The sequence below is a fragment of the Zalophus californianus genome, chromosome 6 (assembly GCF_009762305.2).
Source record: "Zalophus californianus isolate mZalCal1 chromosome 6, mZalCal1.pri.v2, whole genome shotgun sequence".
Lineage (NCBI taxonomy): Eukaryota > Metazoa > Chordata > Mammalia > Carnivora > Otariidae > Zalophus > Zalophus californianus.
Genome location: NC_045600.1, coordinates 39,582,490 through 39,610,122, shown reverse-complemented (window position 1 = coordinate 39,610,122; position 27,633 = coordinate 39,582,490). Strand labels below are relative to the sequence as shown.

The window sequence follows — 27,633 nt, the reverse complement described above, 5'->3', positions numbered from 1 at the left end:
AATTTATGATAGCCAGTGCGTTTTAGACTGGCTTAAACTATTTTAAAGCAATAAAAATTGGGGCACCTGGGTGCCTCAGTCGGTTGGGTCTTGCGCTTGGGTCCTGATCCCAGGGTCCTGGGATCGAGCCCTGCACTGGGCTCCCTGCTCCGCGGGAAGCCTGCTTCTCCCTCTCCCACTCCCCCTGCTTGTGTTCCCTCTCTCGCTGTCTCTCTCTCTGTCAAATAAATAAATTAAAAAAAAAAGGCAATAAAATTGCCGGCATTGGCCTGCAAATCACAAGGTCCATAAAAAATGAATCTTCTTGCTGGCATAAAGGTCTTTCTTGGTATGTAAACATTTTCCTATACATTGCCAGGTGTAATGTAATTTCACTCAATTATAACCTTTCATTCTAAACATAAAATAGTATTGTGGGGTCACTTTCCTGACTTGCCATCTTTTGTGGTATTGGGTAAATATAATCTCTATTTAGCATTTATGTATTAGCAAACAAAATAGTATCAGCCATTCTCAACTCATCATAACCAAAATGTCATTGGCTGTAGGTTTTCTTTGTCTTATTTTGTTTTTTGTTGTGAATTTTCTAGCCATTAAGCTGTGAGTTCTTTGACATTAAATAATGTTTCTATTTCATCTTTGTACCTGCAAAACTGACAAAACTTTGCATGATAGGAATCAACAAATATTTTTGGTATACATATCATGCTATATATTTTGTTTGATTTAATTGAGAATAATTTTAAAGAATCATGATAAAAATCAATTATATATGTATTAAAATATACATTATAAGGTACCCTCTTTATGTTAGGGTACTAGAATAAAATTACCAGATAAAAAGGAAGATTTAATTTATCCTGATATTCAGTGTAGTATTCAATTCTTCTTCAAGGGTTGTAAATTATAATGGGAATGTTACAAAACTGTCAAATTCTTCCCAAAGCAATCTTCAAGTTAATCAACACAGACAATCATTCTTTTCATTTCTATGGCAATAAGAAAATTTTAAGCAATATCTTTTGATTGGAGTTGTCTTGAAAATTACTTCGTTGGAGGCCTTTCTTTTAAAATGCAACAAGCCTGAAATATTAAATGTAATTTGTCATGCAGCCTAGAGAAAGAATGAAGCATTTGGTACATTTTTCCTAATTGTTTCTGATTGCTGCCTGGGTAGCTCCAGCACTTCTCCGTCTTCAAAATCACCTTCCAGGGCTTCAACATCTTTGACCATTACTTTTAATCAAAGGGGCTAAACATAAAATAATTTGACTATTATGTACCAGAAATCTTAACAATACTGGCTTTCACATTTTTATTTAATTGACCTTAAAGAGAGAGCCCTCAGAAACTAAATTGTTAATGAATTCTGATTAAGGTGACAAATTACCTAATGTTAATCCTGACAGAAATCACTGTCCCAGGAAAAGTGGTCAATACTAAAGTCAATGGAATTCAGTTTTCCAATGATAATCATGTTTCGTGAGGGCCTGTTTAACAATAAATAAAGCTCATTCATATGTTTAAAGTGTGATTATTTAGAAAACTTATACACCTTAAAAATTTGCATGAATTTCCTTCACACTAAGAGCAGTTTTCTTAAATTTCCACATTGTAATCTGAAGTTCCCATGTCCATTTATCCAAGAAGGAAGAAATCACTTAGTGAGTTAATGCTTTGACAAGGAGTGAGGAAAACATTGATCTAGTAAATAGGGATTATGAAAAGAGTACAAAGTATTTTAGAGTGTTCTCAGGTAGGACTGCTTTGGTTTCTGAACAGAATGAGTCCTTTTCTTTGGGAGGAGGCAGTAATGGATGGGATATTAAGCTATAATTAAAAGGAAGGGAAATTAGCTTAGGGCCCTCCTTGTTCACTTTCTCCTAAGGCAAACATTATTCACTATGTGCACCAGAAGAAAAAGGAATAAAAATTCTTCCTGGAGGAATCCACATCACATTCAGGTTAGTATTTTTAAGATGCACTATATTTTTAAAGAAAATGTTGGGGGAAAAGGGACACAGATTTAAAAAGGTAGTCTTTTTATAAAGTGAATATAACATTTAGGCTTTCATGTCCAATGTTCTAGCCCAGAGTATATTTGGGCATACAAATGATAGAGGAACAAGTTGCATAGGGACACTGACTGAATTATGGAATTCAAAGTGTATGCCTCTACACTAACTGGGCCCTTCAGAATAAAAATATTTTCATTTGATTTTTTCAGCAGAGAACATGAATATTTTATTACATGTGTTAGACAGGCCCTATGTGCCCATAAAAAAAGCTTGTCTCTAAAATTTTATTCATTATTGTTGCCAAGAGAAAAAGTTGTAAGGGAGAAGATTCACAGGGAAAAAAAATCCATAGGCCAGTTTTATATAAAACCACAAAAATGATCCATAGTTTTTTCTTTTTTTTTAAAGTTTTTATTTAAATTCCAGTTAACATACAGTGTAATACTCGTTTCAGGTGCAGAATTTAGTGATTCAACACTTACATACCCAGTGCTCAACACAAGTGCCCTCTTTAAGCTGCATCACCTATTTAACCCATCCCCGCACTCACCTCCCGTTTGTTTCTTAATACACGGTTGCTTCCACAAGTTAATACATCTCTTTCTTGTGTGCTGCTCTTTGTTGTTATATACGTTTTCTAATTCCAAAGTCTTTTAGGAGGAAAATTTCTATGTAAAAACATGAATCCAATATTTGGCTTGAAATTCATACATAACAGAAATTTAATTCAGTAGGATTAATAATTATTCTAATATTCATTTCTATACATTGGTTTTCATTTAAACTATAAGCCTAAAAAGCAGCTGTGGTAAAAAAAATTTGTATAATTACTGGAATAAGTTTTATTAAAAATTGTTGTACTTTATTATTATTTTTTTTAGAGAGAGAGGGTGGGGCGGGTTGGGGCAGCAGGAAAGGGAGAGAGAGAATCTTAAGCAGGCCCCATGCCCAGTATAGAGACCAATGTGGGGCTCTAGCTCATGACTCCGAGATCATGACCTGAGCCGAAGAGTTGGTTGCTCAACTGACTGAGCCACCTAAGCGTCCCCTAAAATTGTTGTACTTTATAATTATATTGCTAGGGGCACCTGGCTGGCTCAGTTGGTGGAGCGTGAGACTCTTGATCTTGGGGTTGTGAGTTCAAGCCCCATGTTGGGCGTAAATATTCTTTAAAAATAAAATCTTACAAAAAAATAAAATTATATTGCTAAATGCAAGCCACATATGAAAATTACTTCTATTAACATTTAGTTATTGCTCATTCAATAGGATTCCCATATATTTTGTTATATATAACATATACTCTTTCTGTATGTACAAATAGCTTTACATGTCTGTATAAATAAAATACATGTAAAATTTACATATTTACTAAAAATTAAAATTTTATATGCAACATTACAAAGAACTCCTAATAATCTTGAGAATGTATATATAAACTCAGCAAAGGCTCTCATTTAGTATAAAATGAACTCACTTTAAGGATTCCTACAGATATATTACTGGAGTGGTCCAGATTCTAAACACTCTCTGATTACCAGAGCTCAAAATGTACTGATATGCCAAATAACTTATTGTAATTTTCAACTGTAATATAACATTTAAAAATAACAGCATTTCTCTCCCTTTGAAAGCATCAATATTGTAATCATTTACTCACAGAAGCTAGCAACTATATATTCTAATCGTTTTCTGGATAAAGGTACTATTATAAAAACAAAAATCCACTATGCCACTTTTCTGATTACATAAGTGGCTTGGTGTAGAGGGCGGGCAGGGTGTAGAGATATTTTTGATTGCCAGTTTAATTTTGCATGTAATTTTATATTTGAAGATTATAAAAGCAATACATATTGTTAAAAATACACTAACAGCACAAAAGAGTAACATAAAAAGTAAAAGTTCCCCTTCCCATCAAACCCCAATTAACTTCTAGAGGTTAACTTCTATCATAGTTCTTTATGTATCCTTCAAAAATAAACATATACAAAGCACGCTCATGCATACATCTAGGTTTTAACATAAGATCATACTATAACTTTTAAATTATACAAATTGTAAATTTAAATTTTTTACTTTAGACATGTTTGCATAGCAATACATGTAGGTATTCCTTACTTACCTAACTTATTTAACCTGTTCTCTAATGAAGAATGTTTTGCATTTTGCTACAATGTAAGTACATCTTTGTACAATATCGTTGCATACTTAGGTGAGAAATCTGTAAAGGTGGGATATCTGTAAAGTATATTACTAGAGATGAAATTTCTCTGTCAAAGGGAACTGCAGAGCCAAGCTAAGTTTCAAAGTGTACCTGCAATCTACTATCCCACCAACATTGATTATTGTTGGTATTGTTGTTATTTATATTTTATGTATAAATTTTGTTGTTGATATAGTTTATGTACAAGGTTTTTGTGTTTTGTTTTGTTTTGCTAAAGGTGGTTTAATTTCCCTCAAATATTTATTTGAATAACCTCCAGTTTTCGTATTTTTAAATATATTAACCTAAAGAGGGCATCACAATGTAAGCTGTAGGAAGTCATTCTAACCATTCTAACCAGGACTTTTCCATTCAACAGCAATAGTATCTTGAGTCTGCAAAGATTTTGAGAGGATATATAAACTTTCCTCTACCTTCAGACAAATTACACTAAACTCCCTCTCTACCTTACCCCCCCATACACATATTCAGTTACAATTTCAAACAAAAATTTTATCAGGCAATTTGTTCATTGCACTTCCTTATATATTCATTCTAAAGGAAAGTAAATATAATGTTCACATGATCCTAAACAGTTGGTACATTTATAAATAAAGAAGTTAGCAGGTAAATGCCAGGAAAAGGACATCTAAAAACTTGAGCCCTAGCTTTAGAAATTAGTATTACTAAGACATATCCTTGGTAACAGTTTTAATAGAAGAGGTTAATTTATGTTCCAATCTTAAGTGTAGGACACTGGGAATAAAGACTATGTAATCTCATCTGCACAGCTCTTATTTACGTGTGCCAAAATAAGGGGGAACTGTTGTAAGTAATGCAGATCTATGTGTACCTTAATTTTTGTAAAGAGTCAAATTGTGAATATGCATGTGGATATTTAGAGTTTGATCTTTCAATGAAGGTTATATTCACAAACTCTTAATTTTAAATATTCCAACTTAATGTTTTTCATTCTATCAATAATTCTACTGTGCTTTTATTTTTTTTATTTTATTTTTAAGATTTTATTTATTTATTTGACAGAGACACAGAGAGGCAGAGCAACAGGCAGAGGGAGAGGGAGAAGCAGGCTTCCCACGGAGCAGGGAGCCCAACGCGGAGCTCAATCCCAGGACCCTGGGATCATGACCTGAGTCGAAGGCAGACGCTTAACCAACTGAGCCACCCAGGCGCCCTACTATGCTCTTTCTAAACAAATACCTAAAATAAGTTTCCAGTGGTGACAACTTTCTAAAATAATATTAACTAAAACACTCCTAAAATTAAAAATCTAATCTGTGAAGTTATTGATGTGAAATAATAATGAAATTTAAGAACTACACAAGAAAATTAAAAAATTCTTAAAACCAAAATCTGAGAAATTCTATCCTTTTCACCCTACACTCATCAGAAATTAATATAAACTTTTTGGAATTGTAGGGGTGCCTGGGTGGTTCAGTCGGTTAAGCAGATGCCTCCGGCTCAGGTCATGATCCCAAGGTCCTGGGATTGAGCCCTGAGTCAGGCTCCCTGCTCAGCGGAGAGCCTGCTTCTCCCTCTCCCTCTGCCTGCTGCCTCTGCCTACTTGTGCTCTCTCTCTGTCAAATAAATGAATAAAATCTTTAAAAAAAGAAAAAAAACTTTTCAGAATTGTAATTTAAAATATACATTACAACAAAGTTTAAAACTAATTAATGGCAAGCTAAGATTACATTATACATCATTTATTTTATCATCCTATTTATGAATGTTTACCTAGTATGAAATTGTTTTCTATATTAAAGGAAGTTTCAATGTGAAACTTCATAATTAACAATTGGTCACTCCTTGTCTTTATTTTATTGAAGTATAGTTGATACACAATGTTACATTAGTTTCAGGTGTACAACAAAGAGACTGGACAAGTTTATAAGTTATACTATGCTCACTATAAGTGCAGCTACCACCTGTCACCGTACTGCCTTATAACAATACCATTGACTATATTCCCTATGCTGTACCTTTTATCCCTGTGACTTACTCATTCCCTGACTGGAAGCCTGAATCTCTCACTATCTTTCACCCATTTTGCCCATCCTGCCATCCCCCTCCACTCTGGCAACCATCAATTTGTTCTCTGTATTTATCGGTCTGTTTCACTTATTTCACATATAAGTGAAATCATGTGGTATTTGTCTTTCTCTGACTTATTTCACTTACCATAATACCCTACTCCCTGTCTTTAATATCCTCATAACTCAATGTCACCCAACCCATATGCCTGTGAACATACTAAAATTGCTACCCACCACATGCCCATTCACATGGTCTTTATATACATTTATATGCATATGTTTTGTGACATAAAGAAATTAGATGAATTTCAACAAGCCATGTAAAACACTGATCATCTCATTTTATAGTCCCTTTTTTCTCTCCTAATGGTTTTCTTCATGTTCACTAATATCCAAACCCTGGCATTCTCTTTTAATCTCATGATTTCAAATAACTTTTTTTTAAAATGTAGAATACTTCCAAATCTCTATGTCTTGACCTGTCTCTCCCAAGGTCCAATCCTATATCTGCAACTGGACATATCCCACAAGCCCTTAAAACACATAATGTCTCAAAGTGGTTTATCTTTCCAAACCTATTCTTCCTCCTATGCTTATTTTAAGGGTACCTCAAACGTTGTGGTCATACAGCTTGAAACTTAGGCTCATCTTTTTCTTTGGTCTCCTCACCCCCACCCCCTCCCATTCCCCACCCTAATCCAAACCTTTACCAAATTTTAGCTTTTCTATTGCCTTGCCCTGGAAGTTCAGCTTTCAAATTCCGTGAAGCCACTTTTCCACTTTAAATCATCTTACCCCGTGCTGCAGCTCTGCATTATTTTCAGAGTCCTCTAATCAGTGGCCTGTGGGCAATGGGGCAGAGTGAGGGTTTTATAACTTTGGATTCTTTTGTTTTTTACTTTTTGGCAAGAGGACTAACTTGAAAATGGGCAATACCATTACACAAAAACATGTATGCCATGATAATGGCTGGGTAAACATTTTCTCTGGCTAATGAAGCAGCTCCAGATTTTTGGTAATGTTTCATTTTATGTCAACCAGCAGGGTTAACAGAAAAAATATGGATCTTGAAGACATACAGATATAGGCTCAATTCCAAATCTCATTTATTCTACTTTTCTGAAGCTCCAGATTCCTTGTATTTGAAATGAGAATAACAATAAGCTACCTCCATAAGGTTAAAATTAAATAGGGCTCATAGGTATCTGACTTATGCTCTAAATATTTGCTAAGTGAATGAATTGTGGTCCCCATTCTGGAATACCTTTTCTCCTGCATCTTCATCCATCTAACTTGTACTTATTTTTTTATACCTCCATTGCAGCCATCCTGAATTTCCCTAGAATGACTCGTATGTCCCACTTCTGTGTTTCTATGACTCCAGGGCCTCTTTATCACATACTCTGTAATTACTTATGTGCTGGTTAGTCTCTCATTATATTTTGGTAAATTCCTTGATGATAGGGATCATGTGTTATTTGACTTTGTATCTGCAGCAAATAGGTGTGGTTCCTGGCAAACATCATCCACTATTTCAATAAACACTGAATGAATACTTTTTATGTACAAGTAACCAAAGGCCTTGCACCATAAGCTTTACTAATTTTATTCCAAATGCAAGTAACAAACATACTGAAAAAAAAGAAAAATTTAACAACCAAATATCTACAGCAGGTATTACAACAACAAAAATATTAATTCTGATTGAATTATACGTAATTTAGGGTGACAAAAATACAGCCTCTCTACATGAAGAGAATAGCTCATTCTAAGCACTTAAGCTGTGCCTAACTAAGCGATCTACAGTTATTTAATCCAACCTACCCAACTCCATGCAGGATAAATTTTGTCTCCATTATTAACCCTATTTTATAAGATTTGGAAACTGAGCACCAGGAAGATTAGGTAACCCCTATATCACACAGGTAGTGAGCTGTGATGTCAGGGTTCCAACAACTTAGGACTTCCTGACTCCAGAGCCTCTACTCTTAACCACGCTACACTGACTTCCTAGCAATTGCAGATGCCTCAAAGATGCTTAATGTGGTACCCTGACCCATGACGACTAAGTTTATGTCTTCCCCCAAAGTATGGGAAACAGTAAGAGTCCATTTCCTCATCAGACCGAACTATGAAAGGTTTTACCCACTAATTGTGTCTTCGAAGTATATGTACTCATTGAAACTGCACAAGGTTTTCTTCCACATACTTAACAATAAACCACATTTTCCCTCTGGAGTAGTATTTATCTATCTAAGCTTTGGCTTTCTTTTAATATTAACACACAAAAAGTTTTCCTATTATGGCCTGAAAACCTAGATGCTTAAGAACTAAGCCATCATTTCCAGTAAAGCCAGAAAACAAACAAAAAAGGCCGCATTTATAGTCCTGAGGTAAGGAGATCCAAACAAGACAGTCCTTGAGCACTCAGGAGTCCCAAGTACGCAGAATTGCTAGAGTGTCAATCACTTAGGGAAACACAAGTACCTTAATACTGACAAATTGGCTTCGGAGTTCCCTTTAAATAGCCTCTAAATCATTTGAGACCAATTACCAATTTAACGCTCTAAGGGGCCGCCTTGTGGACTTCCAACTAGCAATCTGAAAGATGTCCAGAACATGAGGAAGAAATCAAACTTCATGGAAAATGGAGGCGGTGGGCGTCTAACTTTAGACTAGCAAAACTGGGACTCTGTGGCCATCCCATAGAGATTCCCCGACCTTAAATTGCCTCTAAATATTAACAGTCCGCCACGGCTTTTTCTTTTTTTCCTCCCAATTAGGACACGTGGACTTTGCCTTATTTTATTAATAAACAAATACCTTCTTAGTACCATGATTCAATGATGGACATTGTGGTTCCTTGCATTTAAAAATCTCCTAAGGGAGAAAAAAATATGCAATAAAGGGCAATAGCTAGCACGTATATTCAGTTCCAAATCTTCCAAGCCGAAGATTGCAAGTATTACTTAAAAGCACTTATTACCGTGGGTGGGCTGGGTGGTGATGGCCAAAGTGCGGATATAGTTAATGGAACTAGCGGGACCGCGAGCGGTTGGAGTCACACTACACTCCTAAGACTTCAGTCAGACCACCCGCAAGCCAAAGCTCGCGAAATGGCGGCCGCATGTCAATCTGCCACAAAGCACTACCCACTCCCTCGGCCACGTCACGTCACCAGGGAAACGGCGCTCCTGCGTAGGGGCGCGGCCCTGGGTGAAAGTTCAGAGCTTGCTGAGATCCTCCCCTCTCGCCTCGGTGGAGGCCCAAGGCGAGGCCAGAGCGGGAGAGACTCCCACGACCCCTAATCAGGGGAGCGTGGGCCCACGCCTGGAGTGAACAAAGCGCGCCTCTTCCCCACCTCCGCCTCTCCTAGCGGGCGGGTAGGGAAGCGCCCCAGGGCCAGCACAAGCTGAGGGGCGGGGCGAGCCGAGCGCCCGAACCGCCCCCGAGCGAGATTTCGGTTCCGCGGCGGAGGCGCCCGCTAGAGTTGACGTTAGCCATGGAAACGCGGAGAAGGCTCAGGCGCGATCGCGGTGAGCTGGTTACCTGGCCACTAGCGCTTCTCTGCCTCTGCGTTCGGGTCGCAGGCAGCCTCCGGGCGGGATCGCCCAACCCGGGTTTACCTGCAAAAATGCAGTTCCCGGGATTCCTTCGCATCGCCTCTTCCCTCGGGTGACTCGAGGTACGTTCCTTCCCTGACACCCACCTGGGGACGTCTTGGTCACCTAAATTTCAAAGCCTATGCAGAGCCACGTTGTTCTGGCAGTTTTAATTGCCACAGATTTCTCGTTCTTCGTTATAAAACCTTCAAGTTTATTGCACTTTAGACGGAAGGTTAACTCTGGCTAGAGGAATCAATCCAATGTGACTTTAACTTTCAAAAGACTGATTTAGCTTGTTGAATTACATCATTTTGTTTCTAAGAGACGCTTGCGAAATGGAAAACGGTTCGTTGAGTCTTGATTTAGTGATGTCCTTGTTACCCCAATAAAGTACACAAATTGCATCCCTTAGATAGTACTGTACTCTTTCCTTACCTCCAGCTAAACCGCGTTTGCCCCAACTTGGTCAACTTCTGGCCCCCTGAACATGAATAACTTTCCCCCCCCATCTGCTGCCTCTCTTCACAACTGTCAAGGACCAATGTTAAGTGTTAAGTTAAATGTTAAGTGCTGCTTCCTATAAAGAAAATATTTTTTAAATATTCCAGGATCTGTAATTAAATTAAAAATCACACAGTACCAGTTTATCATAATTTTTGCTTTAATTAATTTCTAGTATCTGTGCTATAATCCTCTTTTATCCTTAAAATGTTAGAAAATACCATACTAGAAATAACCTTTTCAGGAATCTGATATTCTCGCTACTTGTCAGATTGCCCTCATAATCTTTTTTCCTTGTGTACCTTTGTTTATGACATTCCTACTTGATTGGTGTATCTTTTTAATTCTCCTTGGTTTAGCTAAATTTTTAAAATTGTAATTGAAGCTCAGGCCAATATTTCTCAAAGTAGTTTAAAAAGAACACTATATACATGAACTGTTACTAGATATTGTGGGAAAGATGGGCTCCCTGTTCAAGTAAGTTTGGAAAATTCAGATGATACATTTTAAGCAGGTTTACAGTAGTGTTTTTTTTTTTTAACTTCAAAGATGTCTCAAAGTCTTCAGTTTGCTGATAACCACTGTGACTCTTCAAGATGACAGTCTAGTGTGTTATTTCTCAAACTTCTTTGACCATGGACCCCCTTTTAAGAAACATTATAGAAGGCAAATAATTCTGTATCCTTCAGCCTTTCTTTTAATATCACATTAAAATAATTCAAATCACCATCTAAGTGTCCTCCCACATGCTTCTAAGGTATCTTGAGGGAATTCAAGTATGAACATTCTCTTCATACTTCTCGATGTGCTTTCACTTTTTTATCGATTACACTTGCCTCATTTTGACTCTTGTACTTGCTATTTTATCTCTGCTTTTCTCTCCTAGTATGAACTAGCTTCTCCTTCCTGATAGTGAAGGAGATACTCCTCCCTGTATTATGGAGCAAATTAAAATTGGATTTCTGACTTGTTAAAATTCTCTAACCATCTCCTTTTCTGTTACAGAAACCCAGCCATGTTTCTCCCTCGGGCCCATCCTGTTCCTATTTTGCTTTGGGACATACTGCTCTAGGCAAAAGTCTTCTCTGAGCCAGTAATACTATCAATAAGTGCTGTTATTTATTCCATATTTAAAATAACTTAAAATATTTTCTAAACATTTAAAAATTAGGAATAAAGAGTTTATGAGTTTACTGTTTTGAGTGGGGCAGGATATGCAGGAAGAGGTTTTCAAAAACAGTAAATACTCCCAACTTCCCTTTTAAACAGCAGCGTTTAATGTTTTCTTTTAATTTTAATCATCTTATTTAAGCTCTACCATTAATGTATTATATTCTTCTCTATGCCAAGGTATTTTACTAAATATTATGGAGAATTGGAAGTGTCTCAAGATTTGGCCCCTGCCCACAAATAACTTATTGGTAGAGAAAAGACATACATATGAAAAAAAATAACACGTGAAGAGGTGAACAATATAAGAAATGCCCTATGTTGATTAATGTTACAAGATGAGTAGTTTGAACAAGCAATGTTTGATATGCAGAGAGAAGAGAGTGTTCTGGGAATTTTCAGAAAGAATTAGACTCAATCTTGAAACATGACCAAGAATACCAATTAGGAAAGGGAAGAAAGGACACCCTAGGCAAAGGAGAGGGCATGAGCAGAAGCACCCATAAGGAAAAGGGCAAGATGTGTTTGTAGGGCATGGGGCTGAGAATTCTAGAGATTATTTGGTAATTTGAAGAGGTATCAAAACGTTCTATGTAAAATACACAGTACTTGCAGGGCTCTCATGTTAAGTAAAACCTATGACTTGTTCTGTGTAGAACTAAGACCAATGGCCGGAAGATAAAAAATGGTGTTTACCCTAACAGTGTAACAAGATATGCTCTAAGGTAGTATTTCTTAATGGTGACCCCCAAACCTTTCGTGATGCCTGGAAGCTCTCTCTAGGACTGATATTGGTTGGGTAGAACTGACCTGTAGGAAGACTGTTTTAAACTGAAGAAAGAACAGGAAGGAAGGGAGGGAGGGAGGAAGGGAGGGAAAAAAAGAAAAGAAAGACTTAAGATGGCTTTAAATTTATGCGTGTTTGGTAAAATACGTATAATGTTTACTGTCTTAACCATTTTTAAGCATATAGTTCAGTGGTATTAAATACATTCACATTGTTGTGCAGTCATCACCATCATTCATCCCTGTGACTCTTTTCATCTTATGAAACATTATGCCCATTAAACAGTAACTCCCATTCTCTTTCCTCAGCCCATGGCAACCACCATTCAACCTTCTATGATTTTGACAACTCTAAGTACCTTGTCTTAGTGAAATTATGCGTATTTGTCTTATTGTGACTAAGTTATTTTGCTTAGCATAAGTTCCTTAAGGTTCATCCATGTTATAGCATATTGCAGGATTTCCTTCTTTTTTAAGGTTGAAAAAATATCCATTGTATGTATATACCGCATTTTGCTTATCCATACATCCTTTGGTGGACATTTGGGTTGCTTCCATGTTTTTGTTATTGTGAATAATGTTGCTGTGAACATGAATTACAAATATCTTTGATACCCTGCTTTCAGTTCTTTGGTGTATATAGCCAGAAATAAAAAAACCTAGATCATACAGTAATCTGATTTTTAATTTTTTGAGGAACCACCATACTGTTTTCCACAACAGTTATACCATTTGATATTTCCACCAACAGTACACAAGGGTTCCAGTTTTCCACATCCTCACCAATACTTGTTGTTTTCTGTTTTTCTGATAGTAGCCATCCACATAGGTGTGAAGTGGTATTTTGTTACAGTTTTGATTTGCATTTCTCTAATGATTAGTGGTGGTGAGCATCTTTTCATGTGTTTATTGCCATTTGTATATCTTCTTTGGAGAAATGTCTATTCGAGTCCTTTGCCAATTTTTGAATTGTTTTGTTTGTTTTGTTGTTAAGTCTTGGGAGTTCTCTGTATATTATGGATAGCAATCCCTTATCAGATAGATATACGATATGCAGATATTTTCTCCCATTCTGTGAGTTGCCTTGTCACTCTGTTGATAGTGTCTTTGATGCACACAATTTTTAAATTTTCATGAAGTCTAATTTGTTTTCCTTTTGTAACCTGTACCTTTGGTGTCATATCCAAGAAGTCACTGCCAAATCCAGTATCAGAAGCTTTTGTCCTATGTTTTCTTCTAAGAGCTTTATTGTTTTAGGTCTTACCTTAGACATTTTGAGTTAATTTTTGTGTTTGATGTTAAGGGTCTAATTTCATTCTTTTGCATATGGATACTCAGTTTTCCTGGCACCATTTATTGCAAAGACCATCCTTTCCCCATTGAATGGTCTTGGTACCCTTGTCAAATATTTTACCATACATGTGAGGATTTATTTCTGGGTTCTCTATTTCATTGGCCTTTGTGTCTTGCTTTATGAAGATAGCTTTAAACTTAGTTTTTCTTTTCCAGCCCAATATATGATCCCTGAGTAATACTTTGTTAGCTATCTTGTGTCAGGCAAATGCGTTTTCAGAATAAACTACTGAGTATATCCCAGGAAAAGGAAAAGTTGAAGAGAAGAGAATCTATGTTATCTGATATTTAGATTTTTTTTTAAAGATTTTATTTATTTATTTGACAGAGAGACACAGCAAGAGGGAACACAAGCAGGGGGAGTGGGAGAGGGAAAAAGCAGGCTTCCCGCAGAGCAGGGAGCCCGATGTGGGACTCGATCCCAGGACCCTGGGATCATGACCCGAGCCAAAGGCAGACGCTTAACGACTGAGCCACCTAGGTGCCCCTTGATACTTAAATTTTTAAAAAATATTTTGTTTTTTTAAAGTAATCTCTACACCCAAAGTGGGGCTCGAGCTCATGACTCTGAGATCAAGAGTCACATGCTCTACTGACTGAGCCAGGCTGGCCCCCCAATACTTAGATTTTGTGGCCCTTAAATGGAAATAATCTAGACTACAGCACATACAGGTCCTATTATTGTTTCATGTTTTCCTGGTTTGGGTAGATTTTGGAAACTGATAACAGGGAAAGTAAAAATTGAATCAGAAAGTGGTTTGCTTATGGTAACATAGCTAATAATAAGCATTTAGGCAGACACCTGGAGTCTTTTGATTTCCAGTTTATTGTTCTTTCTACTATATATTGAGCTGCCAGTGGCTTTTTATTGAAATGTTACTATTTTAGCAGGATTTGACTTTTAAATTCTCAGAAAATCCTAAGTTTACTGTAATTGCTAAATGATGTGACTAAGTTTTCTATTTTTTTTATTTTTTTATTTTTTAGAGATTTATTTTTTAAATAATTTTTATTGTTATGTTAATCACCATACATTACATCATTAGTTTTTGATGTAGTGTTCCATGATTCATTGTTTGTGCATAACACCCAGTGCTCCATGCAGAATGTGCCCTCTTTAATACCCATCACCAAGCTAACCCATCCCCCCACCCCCCTAAGTTTTCTATTTCTTTTTCCACTTCTATTTTCATTCCAAGTCAAGGGAATTAAAGAAAATGTCCTCATTTTATAGAGCAGGGTTTGGCCAGCTATGGCCCACAGGCTGAATCTGGCCCACAGGTACAGGTAAAAATACCATAAAGCTTTACTGGAACACAATTACTCCTACTATTCATTTATTTATGTATTATCTGTGGCTGCTTTTCTGCTGTGACAGCAGAACTGAATCATTGTAGCTGAGATCATATGGTCCACAAAGTCTAAAATATTTACTCTTCAGCCCCTATAGAAAAATTTTGCTGACCCTTATAATAGAGGAAAAGTTTAAAAACAAACATCAAAAACTCTTAGGAAACAATTAGTTAAACCACTGGCAGATTTGAGTTGAGAGCACTGGCTTTTTGAACTTTTCTTTGACTTTAAAATCTAAAAATGTTAGTTAATTTAAGATCGAATCCTAAATATTAAGTTCTAGATAAATTAATAATTAATATGATTCTTTTTCAAGTAAAAAACAACTTCACAACTATTTGTTTAGTGCCATGTGTGCATCAGGCAATGGGGAGGAGGTAGAGACGTGAAGTTCTAAACCCTGCCCTTGAAGGAATTAAGGAGAGAAAAATAGAAATGTGCCCCCCCGCCATCTTTTAAGTATGATATTGTCAAGTAATGACTTTTTTCTTTTTCTTAGAGACTGCTGTGTTACAGAAGAGGATGTGACTTTCAGAATAATCCTGAATGAGAAGGATGAGTCCAGATGTGCCTCTGCTGAATGATTACAAACAGGACTTCTTTCTGAAGCGCTTTCCGCAGACTGTTCTTGGAGGCCCTCGTTTCAAATTAGGCTATTGCGCCCCTCCTTACATATATGTTAATCAAGTTATCCTTTTTCTGATGCCATGGGTTTGGGGTGGACTAGGAACACTCTTGTATCAGTTGGGCATTTTGGAAGACTATTACACAGCAGCACTTTCAGGAGGACTAATGCTTTTCGCTGCATTTATCATCCAGTTCACAAGTTTATATGCCAGAAACAAATCAGTGACAGTAGAAAGAATGCTAACCACAGATATCTTAACAGAGGAAGATGAACATGACTTTACAAGTTGTGCTGGTACTGAGACTATCAAATTTCTAATTCCTGGCAAGAAATATATAGCCAATACAGTTCTTCATTCTTTTCTTGCTGGGTTAATGTGTGGTCTTGGAACCTGGTATCTGCTCCCGAAGAGAATATCCCTGCTGTATGGCAGTACAGGAGGCACTGTTCCACTGTTCGCCTTTGGGTGGTTGACATTATGTATTGGAGAATATTCATTAATTGTAAACACAGCCGCAGAGACTGCGACTTTCCAACCCCAGGATACTTACGAAATCACTCCTCTTATGAGACCTCTTTATATTTTTTCCTTTGTTTCTGTAGATCTTGCACACAGGTAATAAGCTATCTGATACTTTATAACTTGCTTTATTTTTAAGCATTCATAGTATGAGTTCTCCTTAGTATTAAAAAAATGAATCTATGAATTGAAAGTCAGCAAGACCAAAGCATTGGGTGATGGGTTGTTCTGATGATTAATCTCTTAGGATCTCTATTAAACATTTATACTAAAGCAGTAATTAAACCTTATTGGAGAGTAAAAAGAAAACCCTTTATAAGGTAAGATAAATAAGCAAAACTTCAATTCTGTGTTTCACTTTCAAAAACAAGCTATGAATCCAAAGCTAGCCTGGCTGAGACCTATGAAAAGAGATGGAACTTTCCTATGAGGGTCTAATGAAGAATTTGAAATTTATACACATAAATATTATGTACAGATTGAGTGAATTTAAGATGAATAACATTTCTAATTTTGTAGTAACTATATAGAAGGAATATTAATTTTTTTGATTTGCTATAGTAGAAAACTAGAAAATAGAGTTTTTAAACAAAATTGTTTACCAAACTGTTTACAAAATTGTTGGATAACCCCCTTTGCTTACCTTTTCTAAATCTGACTTTTATTTCTCTGTTTCTGTAGATTACAGCTTTCTCTTTCACACCTGGTTCGTGTCCAGGTAGAAATGTATAGGCATGTAATGAACTGAATATTCATGTCCCCCCTCAAATTCATATGGTAAAGCCCATACCCCAGTGTGCGGGTGTTTGGAGATGGGATCTTTGGGAGGTAATTAGGAAAATGAGGGTGGGACCCTGATCTGATGGGATTAGTGCTCTTTCAAGAAGAGAGCTTGATCTCTCCCTTTCTCCACAATATGAGGATACAGTGAGAAGGGTGCTATCTGCAAACCAGGAAGAGAGTTCTCAGCAGAACCTGACCATGCCGGCACACTGATCTTGGACTTCCAGCCTCCAGAATAATTTCTGTTGTATCAGCCACCCAGTCTGGTATTTTATTATGGCAGCCCAAGCTGATTAAGATAGATTTTGATACCAAGAGGTGGGTTGCTCCTATAAGATACCTAAAAATGTGGAAGTGGCTTTGAAATTGGGTAATGGATAAAGGCTGGAAGAGTTTTGAGGTGCATGCTAGAAATACGGACTTAAAGGCATTTCTGGTGAGGTCTTAGAAATGAGAACCTGTTATTGAAAACTGGAGGAAAGGTGATTCTTGTTATCAAGTGGCACAAAACTTGGCTGAACCACTTTCTAATGGTTTGTGGAAAGTAGAACTTGAGAGTGATGTAATTGGATATAGAGCTGAGGAGATTTCTAAGCAAGTGGTTCAAAGAACAGCTTGATTCCTCCTGACTGCTTATACGAAAGGAGAGATGAATTGAAGAAGGAATTGATAAGCAAATATGAACCAGAACTTGAAGGTTTTGAACATTTTTGACCTATCCATATTGAAAAAAAATGAGAAGGCATGTTCTGAAGTGAGCACCAAGAGTGTGACTGGACTACCACTAAATAGTTTATGGGGTTGTATGATGAAAAATACTGCCAATTTCAACGAAAAGGGTCAGAGACAAGATGAAATGAACCAAGGCTGTTAGACTTTAGATTTGACAGGAAAAATGACCCCAAAAGTGATTCAGAGATTGTCAGGACTACTTCCTTGGTTTCAACAAATTAAAATCTGGAAGACTTGGGGCTGGTACTGCCCTACAGAGCCTTGGGGGTGGGACCCCCACCTAGAGCTGTTTGGGTGATTATTATTACCCTGGAGGCCTGGAGGGCAGAGTATGAAACCAAAGAGGATTCTTTCCCAGCCTTGGGATCTAATGGAATTTGTCTTGCTACATTTTGGACTTCTTTGTAGCATGTCACCCCTTCCTTCTTTCCTGTTTCTCCCTTCTGGAATAAGAATGTCCATTCTGGGGCTGCCCGACCATTTTATTTTGGAAGCACATGAATTATCTGATTTCACAGGTTCACAGCTGGAGAGGGATTTTGCCTCAGGATTCGGTGTACCTCGAGTGTCACCTATATCTGATTTAGATGGTAGTTAGATAAACTGGACTTTAAAGTTGATGCTGGAATTTGTTAAGACTGTTGGGATGGGATGCATGTATTTTGCATGTAAGAAGAACATGAATTTGGGAGACTGGGGTAGAATGTTAAGGAATAAATGTATGTGCCCCCTCAAAATCATATGTTGAAGCCCTAATCCCCAGTGTGATGGTATTTGGAGATGGGGGTCTTTGAGAGGTAGGTGGGTCATCAGAGTGATCCTATTCTAATGGGATTGGTGCCCTTATAAGAAGAGAGACCAGAGAGTTTGATCTCTCTCTTTCTCCACCATGTGAGGATGCAGTGAGAAGTTGGCTGTCTGCAGGCCTTGAAGAGTGTTCTCACCAGACCCAACCATGGTGGCACTTTGATCTTCCTACCTCTAGAACCATGAGAAATAAATTTCTATTGTTTAAGCCACCTGGTCTTTGTTATTTTATTATGGCAGCCTAAAATAAGACATTTAAAAATACTTGGCCAGTTTTTGTACTGAAACTGACCTATTTTTTTTTTTTTAAGATTTTATTTATTTATTTGACAGAGACACAGCAAGAGAGGGAACACAATCGGGGGAGTGGGAGAGGGAGAAGCAGGCTGCCCGCTGAGCAGGGAGTCCCGATGTGGGGCTCGATCCCAGGACCCTGGGATCATGACCCAAACCAAAGGCAGACACTTAACATTTGAGCCACCCAGGCGCCCCTGGGTGCCCATATTCTTAAGGGGCCATTTGCTATTCCTTAAATCTTAATCTTTTCTAGTTGTGCTACATTTATGGACCAGAGGACACTATAATATCCTTGTTGTTCTTCACCTAATCAAATCTGTAAGGGGAGAATTAGTTTATAGGAAATTCATTTATAATGGATTTGTTAGTACCGCTACCATTTACTAGTTGTAAAATATACTACAGTTAAATACTTGATTTTGAAAAGTTAGTAAATTTGATTTTCAATTATATATATATACACACATTCATCCCCTTCTAAAAGATTTAAGTTTGTAAGATTATTTTCAGAATTTAGATTCTTGAGTTACTGTCTCACTGTGCTATTTTTGAAATCAGAAATTATATACCTGCTGTAATACACCTTTGCATTTAAAATGATGCCCTAGGTTCTTTAATTTTAAAAACATCTGTTAATTTATAATTTGGTTACCTTGACTTTCTGCATTATTCATTTCTAAATGAAAGAACATTAATGTTTTTTTACTGATTCTACTTGAATTTAATATACAGTTTTAATGTTTACAGTTTGATCATTACAAAGAGGTTTTTTTTTTTCAACTAAAAGGAGAAGACAAAAGCAAGCCCAAATCTATTTTTATAGAAAAAGATGACATGTTTGTGCAGAACAATTACCTCCCACTTGACTTATGATGTACTATATGTTGGCCAGTTGAATTTAAATTAAAAAAAATTTGGTCAACAAAATAAGAATCAAGATGATCTTTATATAGTAGGTATGATACTGCAAATAATATGTGAAATGTATGCACTGTTTAAGTTTGGACAGTTGTCAAATATATCAAATTGTGTCTTAATTTTATTTCAGAGAATGTAAAAGTTGAAGAGACAAGCCTCACAGTATAATAATTTCTCTTTCCCCATTCTTTATTTTACCCAGTACACTTGTGTGTTAAGAATTTTAAATGACTTTTCTGTGCATTTTTATTAAAGACAGGTGTTAAACCTATAAGTGCTTATTAGTTCATAGACTCTCAGGAATTGTTTCAATGAATGGTGCATATTTATGTCATCTTAGCCACAATAAACATCTTTTTTTCTGGGTATGTGGATCTTAGTGAGTATACAGAATTTGGAGTGTTTTTATGGTTGTTAGACTCAAACAAAGTTTTTTTCTTGAGAGCTTAGATATTTTGCCCTAGAAAATTCATGTTACGTTATCAGAAATAGAGTTCAAATGTATTTTCCATATAAAAGACTTAACCACAATAATCATATTATTTGAGTCTGAGTCATACAAGAAAGTGATCAAAATGTTTGGTTGCTTAAATTACATAGGCTTGTATTTGTGTGTGATATTCTTGTATATATGTAGATTTTGTATGTCTTTACTTAAGAACAAAAAGATTTGGGGAGGTTTAATCGAATTTGGGTAAAATATTTCTTGAGTATACATTATTTTTACACAAATTATACTATCCTTGAATATATTAGAAAGAAATGTTAACAGTCTTTAACAAAAATAACTAAGATCTGCATGTTTTCCTTGACCTTCCTGCAGTTTACTGTGTGTGGTTTGATTTTCCTTTTTGATACTTGAGTATTTTCTTCCCAGAATGAAATGTATTTTAAAACTACTTTACAAAAAATATTGTCCTCTAACTTAGCATCACCATGTTAACCTTGTATTCATTAATTCTCTGCTTATAAAAATTTGAAGGACATACATTATGAGACAGCGCATTAGCTGACATGGTCCTGATATCTATACGAGCAGACACATTATGTCATTATTATATCCATAGTTGCTCTACATTTGCTTCTGGGCTGTTAACATACACTTAAGTGGATAATTATTACAGGAGGTGCCTTCTCCTTGACTTTGATTCCTAACAGCTCAGGTATTCAAGTATAATTATGTTACAAGTTTTGAGATTTAGTTTTCTCTTTTGCAAGTTATCTTTGGAACATTGTAAGTATTAGGACATTACTGGTTTCCAAAGTGTGTGGTCAGCTTTATTCCAAAAAAATTAGTAATATATTGATAGTGCTTATTCTTCTATGCTTTATGTTTTTATTAAATTATTTAAAACCATCTAATATTTTATATTTAACTGGTAAGTGCTATACCAAGAACCAATTTTTCCACTTTATAAAAGCCATCTCTAATTTACGAGATTGTATTTTACAGGTTTGTACTCTCAAATCCATACCATTATTTATATAAAATAAAAACAATATTATAAATGGCTAGTTAAGTTCCCAGGCTAACCCACAGAGACACATTCATAACCTAATGTTGCTTATTTCTGGTATGAATTATACTGACTTCAAATTCTGGGACCTGGGGTTAAGACAGTATGGGCAAGGGGAGGATATAGTAGGGGAACAAGAAGAGGTCTCTGCTAGCTACTAATAGTAAGAACACCAAGAAGGCTGTGGCTTTCCCAGAGTCACTTATAATTTTAAATTAGAAAATTTTAAACTTTCAAGAATCATTGGTAGAATTTCAGCCAATGTAGTTTAGACAATTAGGGTGAAATATTTTTACTCTGAGCTCAGTTCAGTTTTACAAATCCCTAAATTCAATTTTATTCAGTAAATTGCTTTTAAGTACTTCTTCCTTCTTTCCACATTTGAATCCACATATTCTCTAAGTGCTAATCTCATTTGAGTAGGGATAGTTGCTGATAAGGGGGAAGGACAATGGTCACAATTTATAAATGTTGATCTTTTGCAGTTTGGGCCTAGGATCTTTTTGTAAATGTTCCTTTGTTTCAGGGAGTGGGTTGCATGTGTTGTTTTCTTTTTCCTGGGAAGATACTCTTCTGAATATTATTTGGAATGATTAAAATATTTCCTTTTTCTCACAGGTTTATGGTAAATATACCAGCTCTAGAACAAGTGAATCAGATTTTACACATCTTGTTTATATTTCTACCCTTTCTGTGGGCACTCGGGACTCTGCCCCCACCTGATGCACTTTTCTTATGGGCAATGGAGCAAGTTTTAGAGTTTGGCCTTGGAGGCTCATCTATGTCAACGCGCCTACGGTAATTATTTTAAATATTAAAGTTCTGCATAACTTATTCTTAAAGTGCAATTTTCCTTTTTGAGCAAATCTTTCTTTTTCTCTGCAGGTTATTACTAATGTTCATCATTTCTGCTGGAACAGCTGTAACATCTTATTTCATTCCCAGCACTGTTGGTGTGGTTCTTTTCATGACGGGACTTGGGTTCTTACTGAGTCTTAACCTAAGTGACATGGGTCTTGCCTTCAAACACAGTGTGACTAGACACAGAGTTGGAACCAAATCTAAGCCTTTACCCAGTGATTCAGAAAAACATTTTACTTGGAAGGAATGCCTTTTCTACATCATCATATTAGTCTTGGCTCTCATAGAAACTAGTTTGCTGCATCATTTTGCTGGTTTCTCACAGATTTCCAAAAACAGTCCTCAGGCTATCGTTGGCTATGTTTTGATGATACTGCTTATCATACTGTGGATACTTAGAGAAATTCAAAGTGTCTGTATCTTTGGAATTTTCCGAAACCCTTTCTATCCAAAGGATGTGCAAACTGTGACTTTATTCTTAGAGAAGCAAACAAGGCTTGTGAAGATTGGTGTTGTCAGATGGATTTTGCTAAATCTAGGTAAGAACATAAAATCTGCTAACTTTGTGTTTTATTTAGGAAGTATGTAAAACTATTGAATTCCCATGTTTTTGCAGTGTACAGCATACAGGCATTTACTCTTTTATGTTTTGGTTTATTTATTAGTTTTTTCAGTTAACTGCTTAAATGTGCTCATAAAAATCATTTTAGCCAAGGTAAAATATGGTAGAAGAGGTTACTTTGCCTTAATTAAATTTGTCTATTTTTTGTGTTTGTCCTAGTGTCACCCTTTGCTATGATTGCATTTCTTTCATTGGACAGTTCCTTACAGGGGCTCCACTCTGTGTCTGTTTCCATTGGATTCACGAGAGCTTTTAGAATGGTAATCCTAATAAGCACTTAATAGTATTTTTGTATTGCTAAGTTTAATTGCAGTTTTGCTTATCCTAATACTTTACTTAAATTTGTCAAATTCTACCTGATAATTTGTGTACTGCAGGTGTGGCAGAATACAGAAAATGCTTTATTGGAGACAGTCATTGTATCAGTAGTACACTTGTTGATCTCTAGTACAGATGTGTGGTGGAACAGAAGCCTGGATACAGGAATCAGACTCTTACTGGTAAGCATATGCTTTATTAGCTTTCTTGAGATGTATTTCACATACCATAAAATCATCCACTTACACAGTTCAGTAGTAGACAGAATTTTACTGCCATCACCACAGTTTAATTTTAGACCATTTTCAACATCCCCCAAAGAAACCTTATGCACATCAATGTCCTTCCCTGTTTCCACTCTCCATCCCACCCACCCCTCACTCCAGCGCCAGCAACCATTAATGTATTTTTGGTTTCTCTGGTTGATTTATTTATCAGATGATGGGTTTTTAGGTTGTTTTTACTCTTTGACTATTATGAATAATGCTGCTATGAACATTTGTGTACATGTTTTTGGACATTTGTTTTTTTGGACATATGTTTTCATTTCTCTTAACTATATCTACCTAGGACTGGAATTTCAGTTCATAGTAAGTCTATGTTAACACCTCAAGGTACTGCCAGACATTTTTCCAAAGTGATTGTACCATTTTACATTCCCACCAACAATGTCTGAGGATTTCTCTACATCCATACCAATACTTGTTATTATCTAACTTTTTCATTATACTCATTCTGGTGGGTGTGAACTGCTATCTCATTGTAATTTTGATTTGCATTCCTTAAATGCTAATTATGCATCTTTTCATAAATTTATTGGCCATTTGTGTATGTTTGTTGGAGAAATATCTATTCAGATCCTTTGTCCATTTTATGTGGCTTGCCCTTTTATTGTTGAGTTTAAGAGTTCTTTATATATTCTGGATACAAGTTCCTTGACACATATATGATAAACAAAAATTTTCTCCCATTCTGTAGGCTGTCTTTCTCCTTCTTGATAATGTCCTTTGAAGCAAAAACAGTTTTTAATTTTGCTGAAGTTCAATTTATCTCTTTTTTCTTTCACTGCTTGAATTGTTGGGGTCATGTCTAATAAACACTGTCTATTCCAAAATCATAAAGATTTACTGTGTTTTCTTCTAAGAGTTTTACAGTTAAAACTGTAACTCCTACATTTGGGTCTATGATCTATTTTGAGTTTATTTTTGTATATGATATGAGGTAGGGTTCCAAATCCGTTCTTTTATATATGGATATACAGTGGTCCCAACACCATTTATTGAAAGAACTACCCTTCCCTTGATGACTTTTCTTGGCACCCTGCTCAAAAATCAAATGACAGATGTGAGAGTTTATTTCTGGACTCTCAGTTCTTTTCCATTTATCTATATGTCTGTCCTTATGCCAGTACTATCCTATCTTTATTACTATACTTTGTAGTAGGTTTTGAAATCGGGAAGTATGAGTCTTCCAACTTTGTTCTTTTTTAAGATTGTTTTGACTCTTTCAGTGCCCCTATATTACAATGTAAATATTAGTTTCGGCTTTTAAGTTTTTGCAAGAAGGCATCTGAAACTTTGATAGAGATTACCTCAAATGTGTAGATCAATTTGGGGAGTATTGCCATCTTAAAAATATTAATTCTTCCTATCCATCAGTATGACATGTCTTTATATTTTTTTAAGATCTTTATTTCAATAATGTTTTGTAGTTTTCAGTGTTACAAGTCTTACGCTTTTATTAAATTTTTCCTAAGTATATTATCCTTTTTGATATTATAAATGGAATTGTTTTCTTAATTCAGTTTTTGGCTTGTTTATTGCTAGAGTATAGAATACAATTAATTTTTTAAAATATTAATCTTGTGTCCTAAAACCTCACTTCTATTAGTTCTGGTGATTGTTAGTAGATTTTTTTTAAGACATTCTGTGTATAAGATCACATCATCTGCAAATTAGAGATAGTAGAGATATTTTTATTTCTTCCTTTTCAATCTAGATGTCTTTCCTCTCTTTTTCTTACCTACTTGCCCTGGCCTGAACCTCCAGTATAATGCTGAATAGAAGAGTGGACATCTTAAAGGAAAGCAGTCAGTCTTTCTCCATTAAGTTGATGTCAGTCTTTTACCGTTAGATATGATATCAGCTATTGTAGATGTTTTTTTCTTTTTTAATGAGGCTGTGTCTCTTTATTTTTTTATTATTATGTTATGTTAATCACCATACATTACATCATTAGTTTTTGAGGTAGTGTTCCATGATTCATTGTTTGCATATAACACCCAGTGCTCCATGCAGAACATGCCCTCCCTAATACCCGTCACCAGGCTAACCCATCCTCCCACCTCCCCCGCTTAGAACCCTCAGTTTGTTTTTCAGAGTCCATTGTCTCTCATGGTTCATCTCCCCCTCCGATTTACCCCCCCTTCATTCTTCCCCTCCTGCTATCTTCTTCTTCTTCTTTTTTTTTTAACATATATTATTTGTTTCAGAGGTACAGATCTGTGATTCAACAGTCTTGCACAATTCACAGTGCTCACCATAGCACATACCCTCCCCAATGTCTATCACCCAGCCACCCCATCCCTCCCACCCCCCACCACTCCAGCAACCCTCAGTTTGTTTCCTGAGATTAAGAATTCCTCCTATCAGTGAGGTCATATGATACATGTCTTTCTCTGATTGACTTATTTCACTCAGCATAACACTCTCCAGTTCCATCCACATCGTTGCAAATGGCAAGATTTCATTCCTTTTGATGGCTGCATAATATTCCATTGTATATGTATACCACATCTTCTTTATCCATTCAAAGAGCCAAGATGTTCTTTTTTTTTTTAAGAAGATTTTTTATTTATGTATTTGTCAGAGAGAGAGCGCACAAGCTGGGGGAGCAGCAGGCAGAGGGAGAAGCATGTTCCCCCCTGAGCAGGGAGCCCAATGTGGGACTCGATCCGAGGACCCTGGGATCATGACCTGAGCCAAAGGCAGAGGCTTAACCGACTGAGCCACCCAGGTGTCCCTATTGTAGATGTTCTTTATCAGGTTGAGGAAGTTCCCTTATGTTTCTGGTTAGCCTTTTTATCATGAAGGGTGTTGGATTTTGTCTGATGTGTTTTCTGTGTCTATTGAAATAGTCATGTGGTTTTTGTCCTTTAATCTGTTAACATGGTATAATACGTTGATTTCAGGTTGTTAAGCCAACCTTGCATTCTAGAACTAAATCCCATTTGGTCATGGTGTATAATCCTGCTTATATGTTACAAGATTTGACTGGCTGGTATTTTTGTGTGGTTGATATTTATATGTATCTGTAGCTTTCTTTTCTTGTCATGTCTTTGGTTTAGATATAAAAATAGCACTGACCTCATAAAATGAGTGAGGAATTTCATATTAATTATTCTTAAATGTTTGATCATATTTCGTATGTACCTTAAATATTTTGTGTTATGTAGTATTTTGTAATATGGAAGCCATCTGAGCCTCAGCTTTTCTCTGTGAGTAGCTTTTAAATTACAAATTCAATTTCTTTTTACAGGTCTGTTTAGTTTTTCTATTCTTGAGTTGCTTTATGTTTTTCAAGGAACTTGTTGGTTTCATCTAAGTGATCAAATTTATCAGCATACAGTTCATATTATTCTCTTATAACCCTTCTAATTTTTTTCTGTTAAGATTGGTGGTATAAAGTTATCTCTTTCATTCCTGACTTTAGTAATTTGAGTCTTCTCTGTTTTATTCTTGGTCATTGTAGCTAAAGGTTTCTCCATTTTATTGATCTCAAAAAAACTAGCTTTTGGTTTCATTGATTTTCTCTATTGTTTTTGTATTCTCTATTTTATTAATTTCTGCCCTAATCTTTATTATTTCCTTCCTTCTGCGTATTTGAGGTACAGTTTGTGCTTTGTTTTCTAGTTTCTCTGATTTCCTAAGGTGGAAGATTAGGTTATTGATTTAAGATCTTTTTTCTATATAGGCATTTAAAGCTAGCTATAAATTGCCCTCTGAGCACTGTTTTAGCTGAATCACAAGTTTTGGTATGTTGTGTTTTTGTTTCATTCATCTCAAAATGTTTTCTCATTTTTTTGTGTGATGTCTTCTTTGACCCATTGGTTATTTAGCAATGTGTTTTTTAATTTCTTTTTTGGTAAGATTTTATTTTTAAGTAATGTCTACACCTAACATGGAGCTCAAACTTACAACCCCAAGATGCTCTACCAACTGAGCCAGCCAGGCACCCCAGCAATGTGTCTTTTAATTTCAAGATTCCTTTATTATTTTTTATTCTATTGTTGATTTAATTCTGTTTTGGTTAAAGAACATACTTTACATGATATGTATGAACATACTTATATGATTTCAGTCTATTAAGATTTGTCTTATGACCTCTGTTTCTTAATCTATAAAATACTTTCTAAAATAAGGATGAATTAAGGATAGTTAACTATTTACCACTTCTGGTTCTCATGACCTAACAAGCACATAATGCAAAAGTTAGTCAGCCTTAAGATATCCTAGTACTCTGTTGGTTCTCTTTGGTATTACTTTTTTTCTAAGAGAGCCCAGACTTTTAAAAATGTAGACTCATTTA

The 27,633-nt window shown here is 35.9% G+C and overlaps 1 protein-coding gene across 3 annotated transcripts in view; it reads left to right on the top strand.

The window, feature by feature from the left end:
• The first annotated feature begins 9,514 nt into the window (after positions 1–9,514).
• Positions 9,515–27,633, top strand: part of PCNX4 (pecanex 4) — a 36,417-nt gene continuing 18,298 nt past the window's right edge. For 2 of the 3 annotated variants that reach the window (XM_027570611.2, XM_027570610.2), the window contains exons 1-6: positions 9,515–9,960; positions 15,543–16,287; positions 21,864–22,043; positions 22,131–22,645; positions 22,888–22,988; positions 23,106–23,228. In XM_027570611.2, coding sequence (XP_027426412.1) covers positions 15,590–16,287; positions 21,864–22,043; positions 22,131–22,645; positions 22,888–22,988; positions 23,106–23,228 — 1,617 coding nt within the window. In that variant the 5' untranslated portion in view covers positions 9,515–9,960; positions 15,543–15,589. Of the gene's footprint in view, positions 9,961–15,542; positions 17,293–21,863; positions 22,044–22,130; positions 22,646–22,887; positions 22,989–23,105; positions 23,229–27,633 lie in introns of those variants that run through there. The other variant, XM_027570612.1, reaches the window with a different exon arrangement.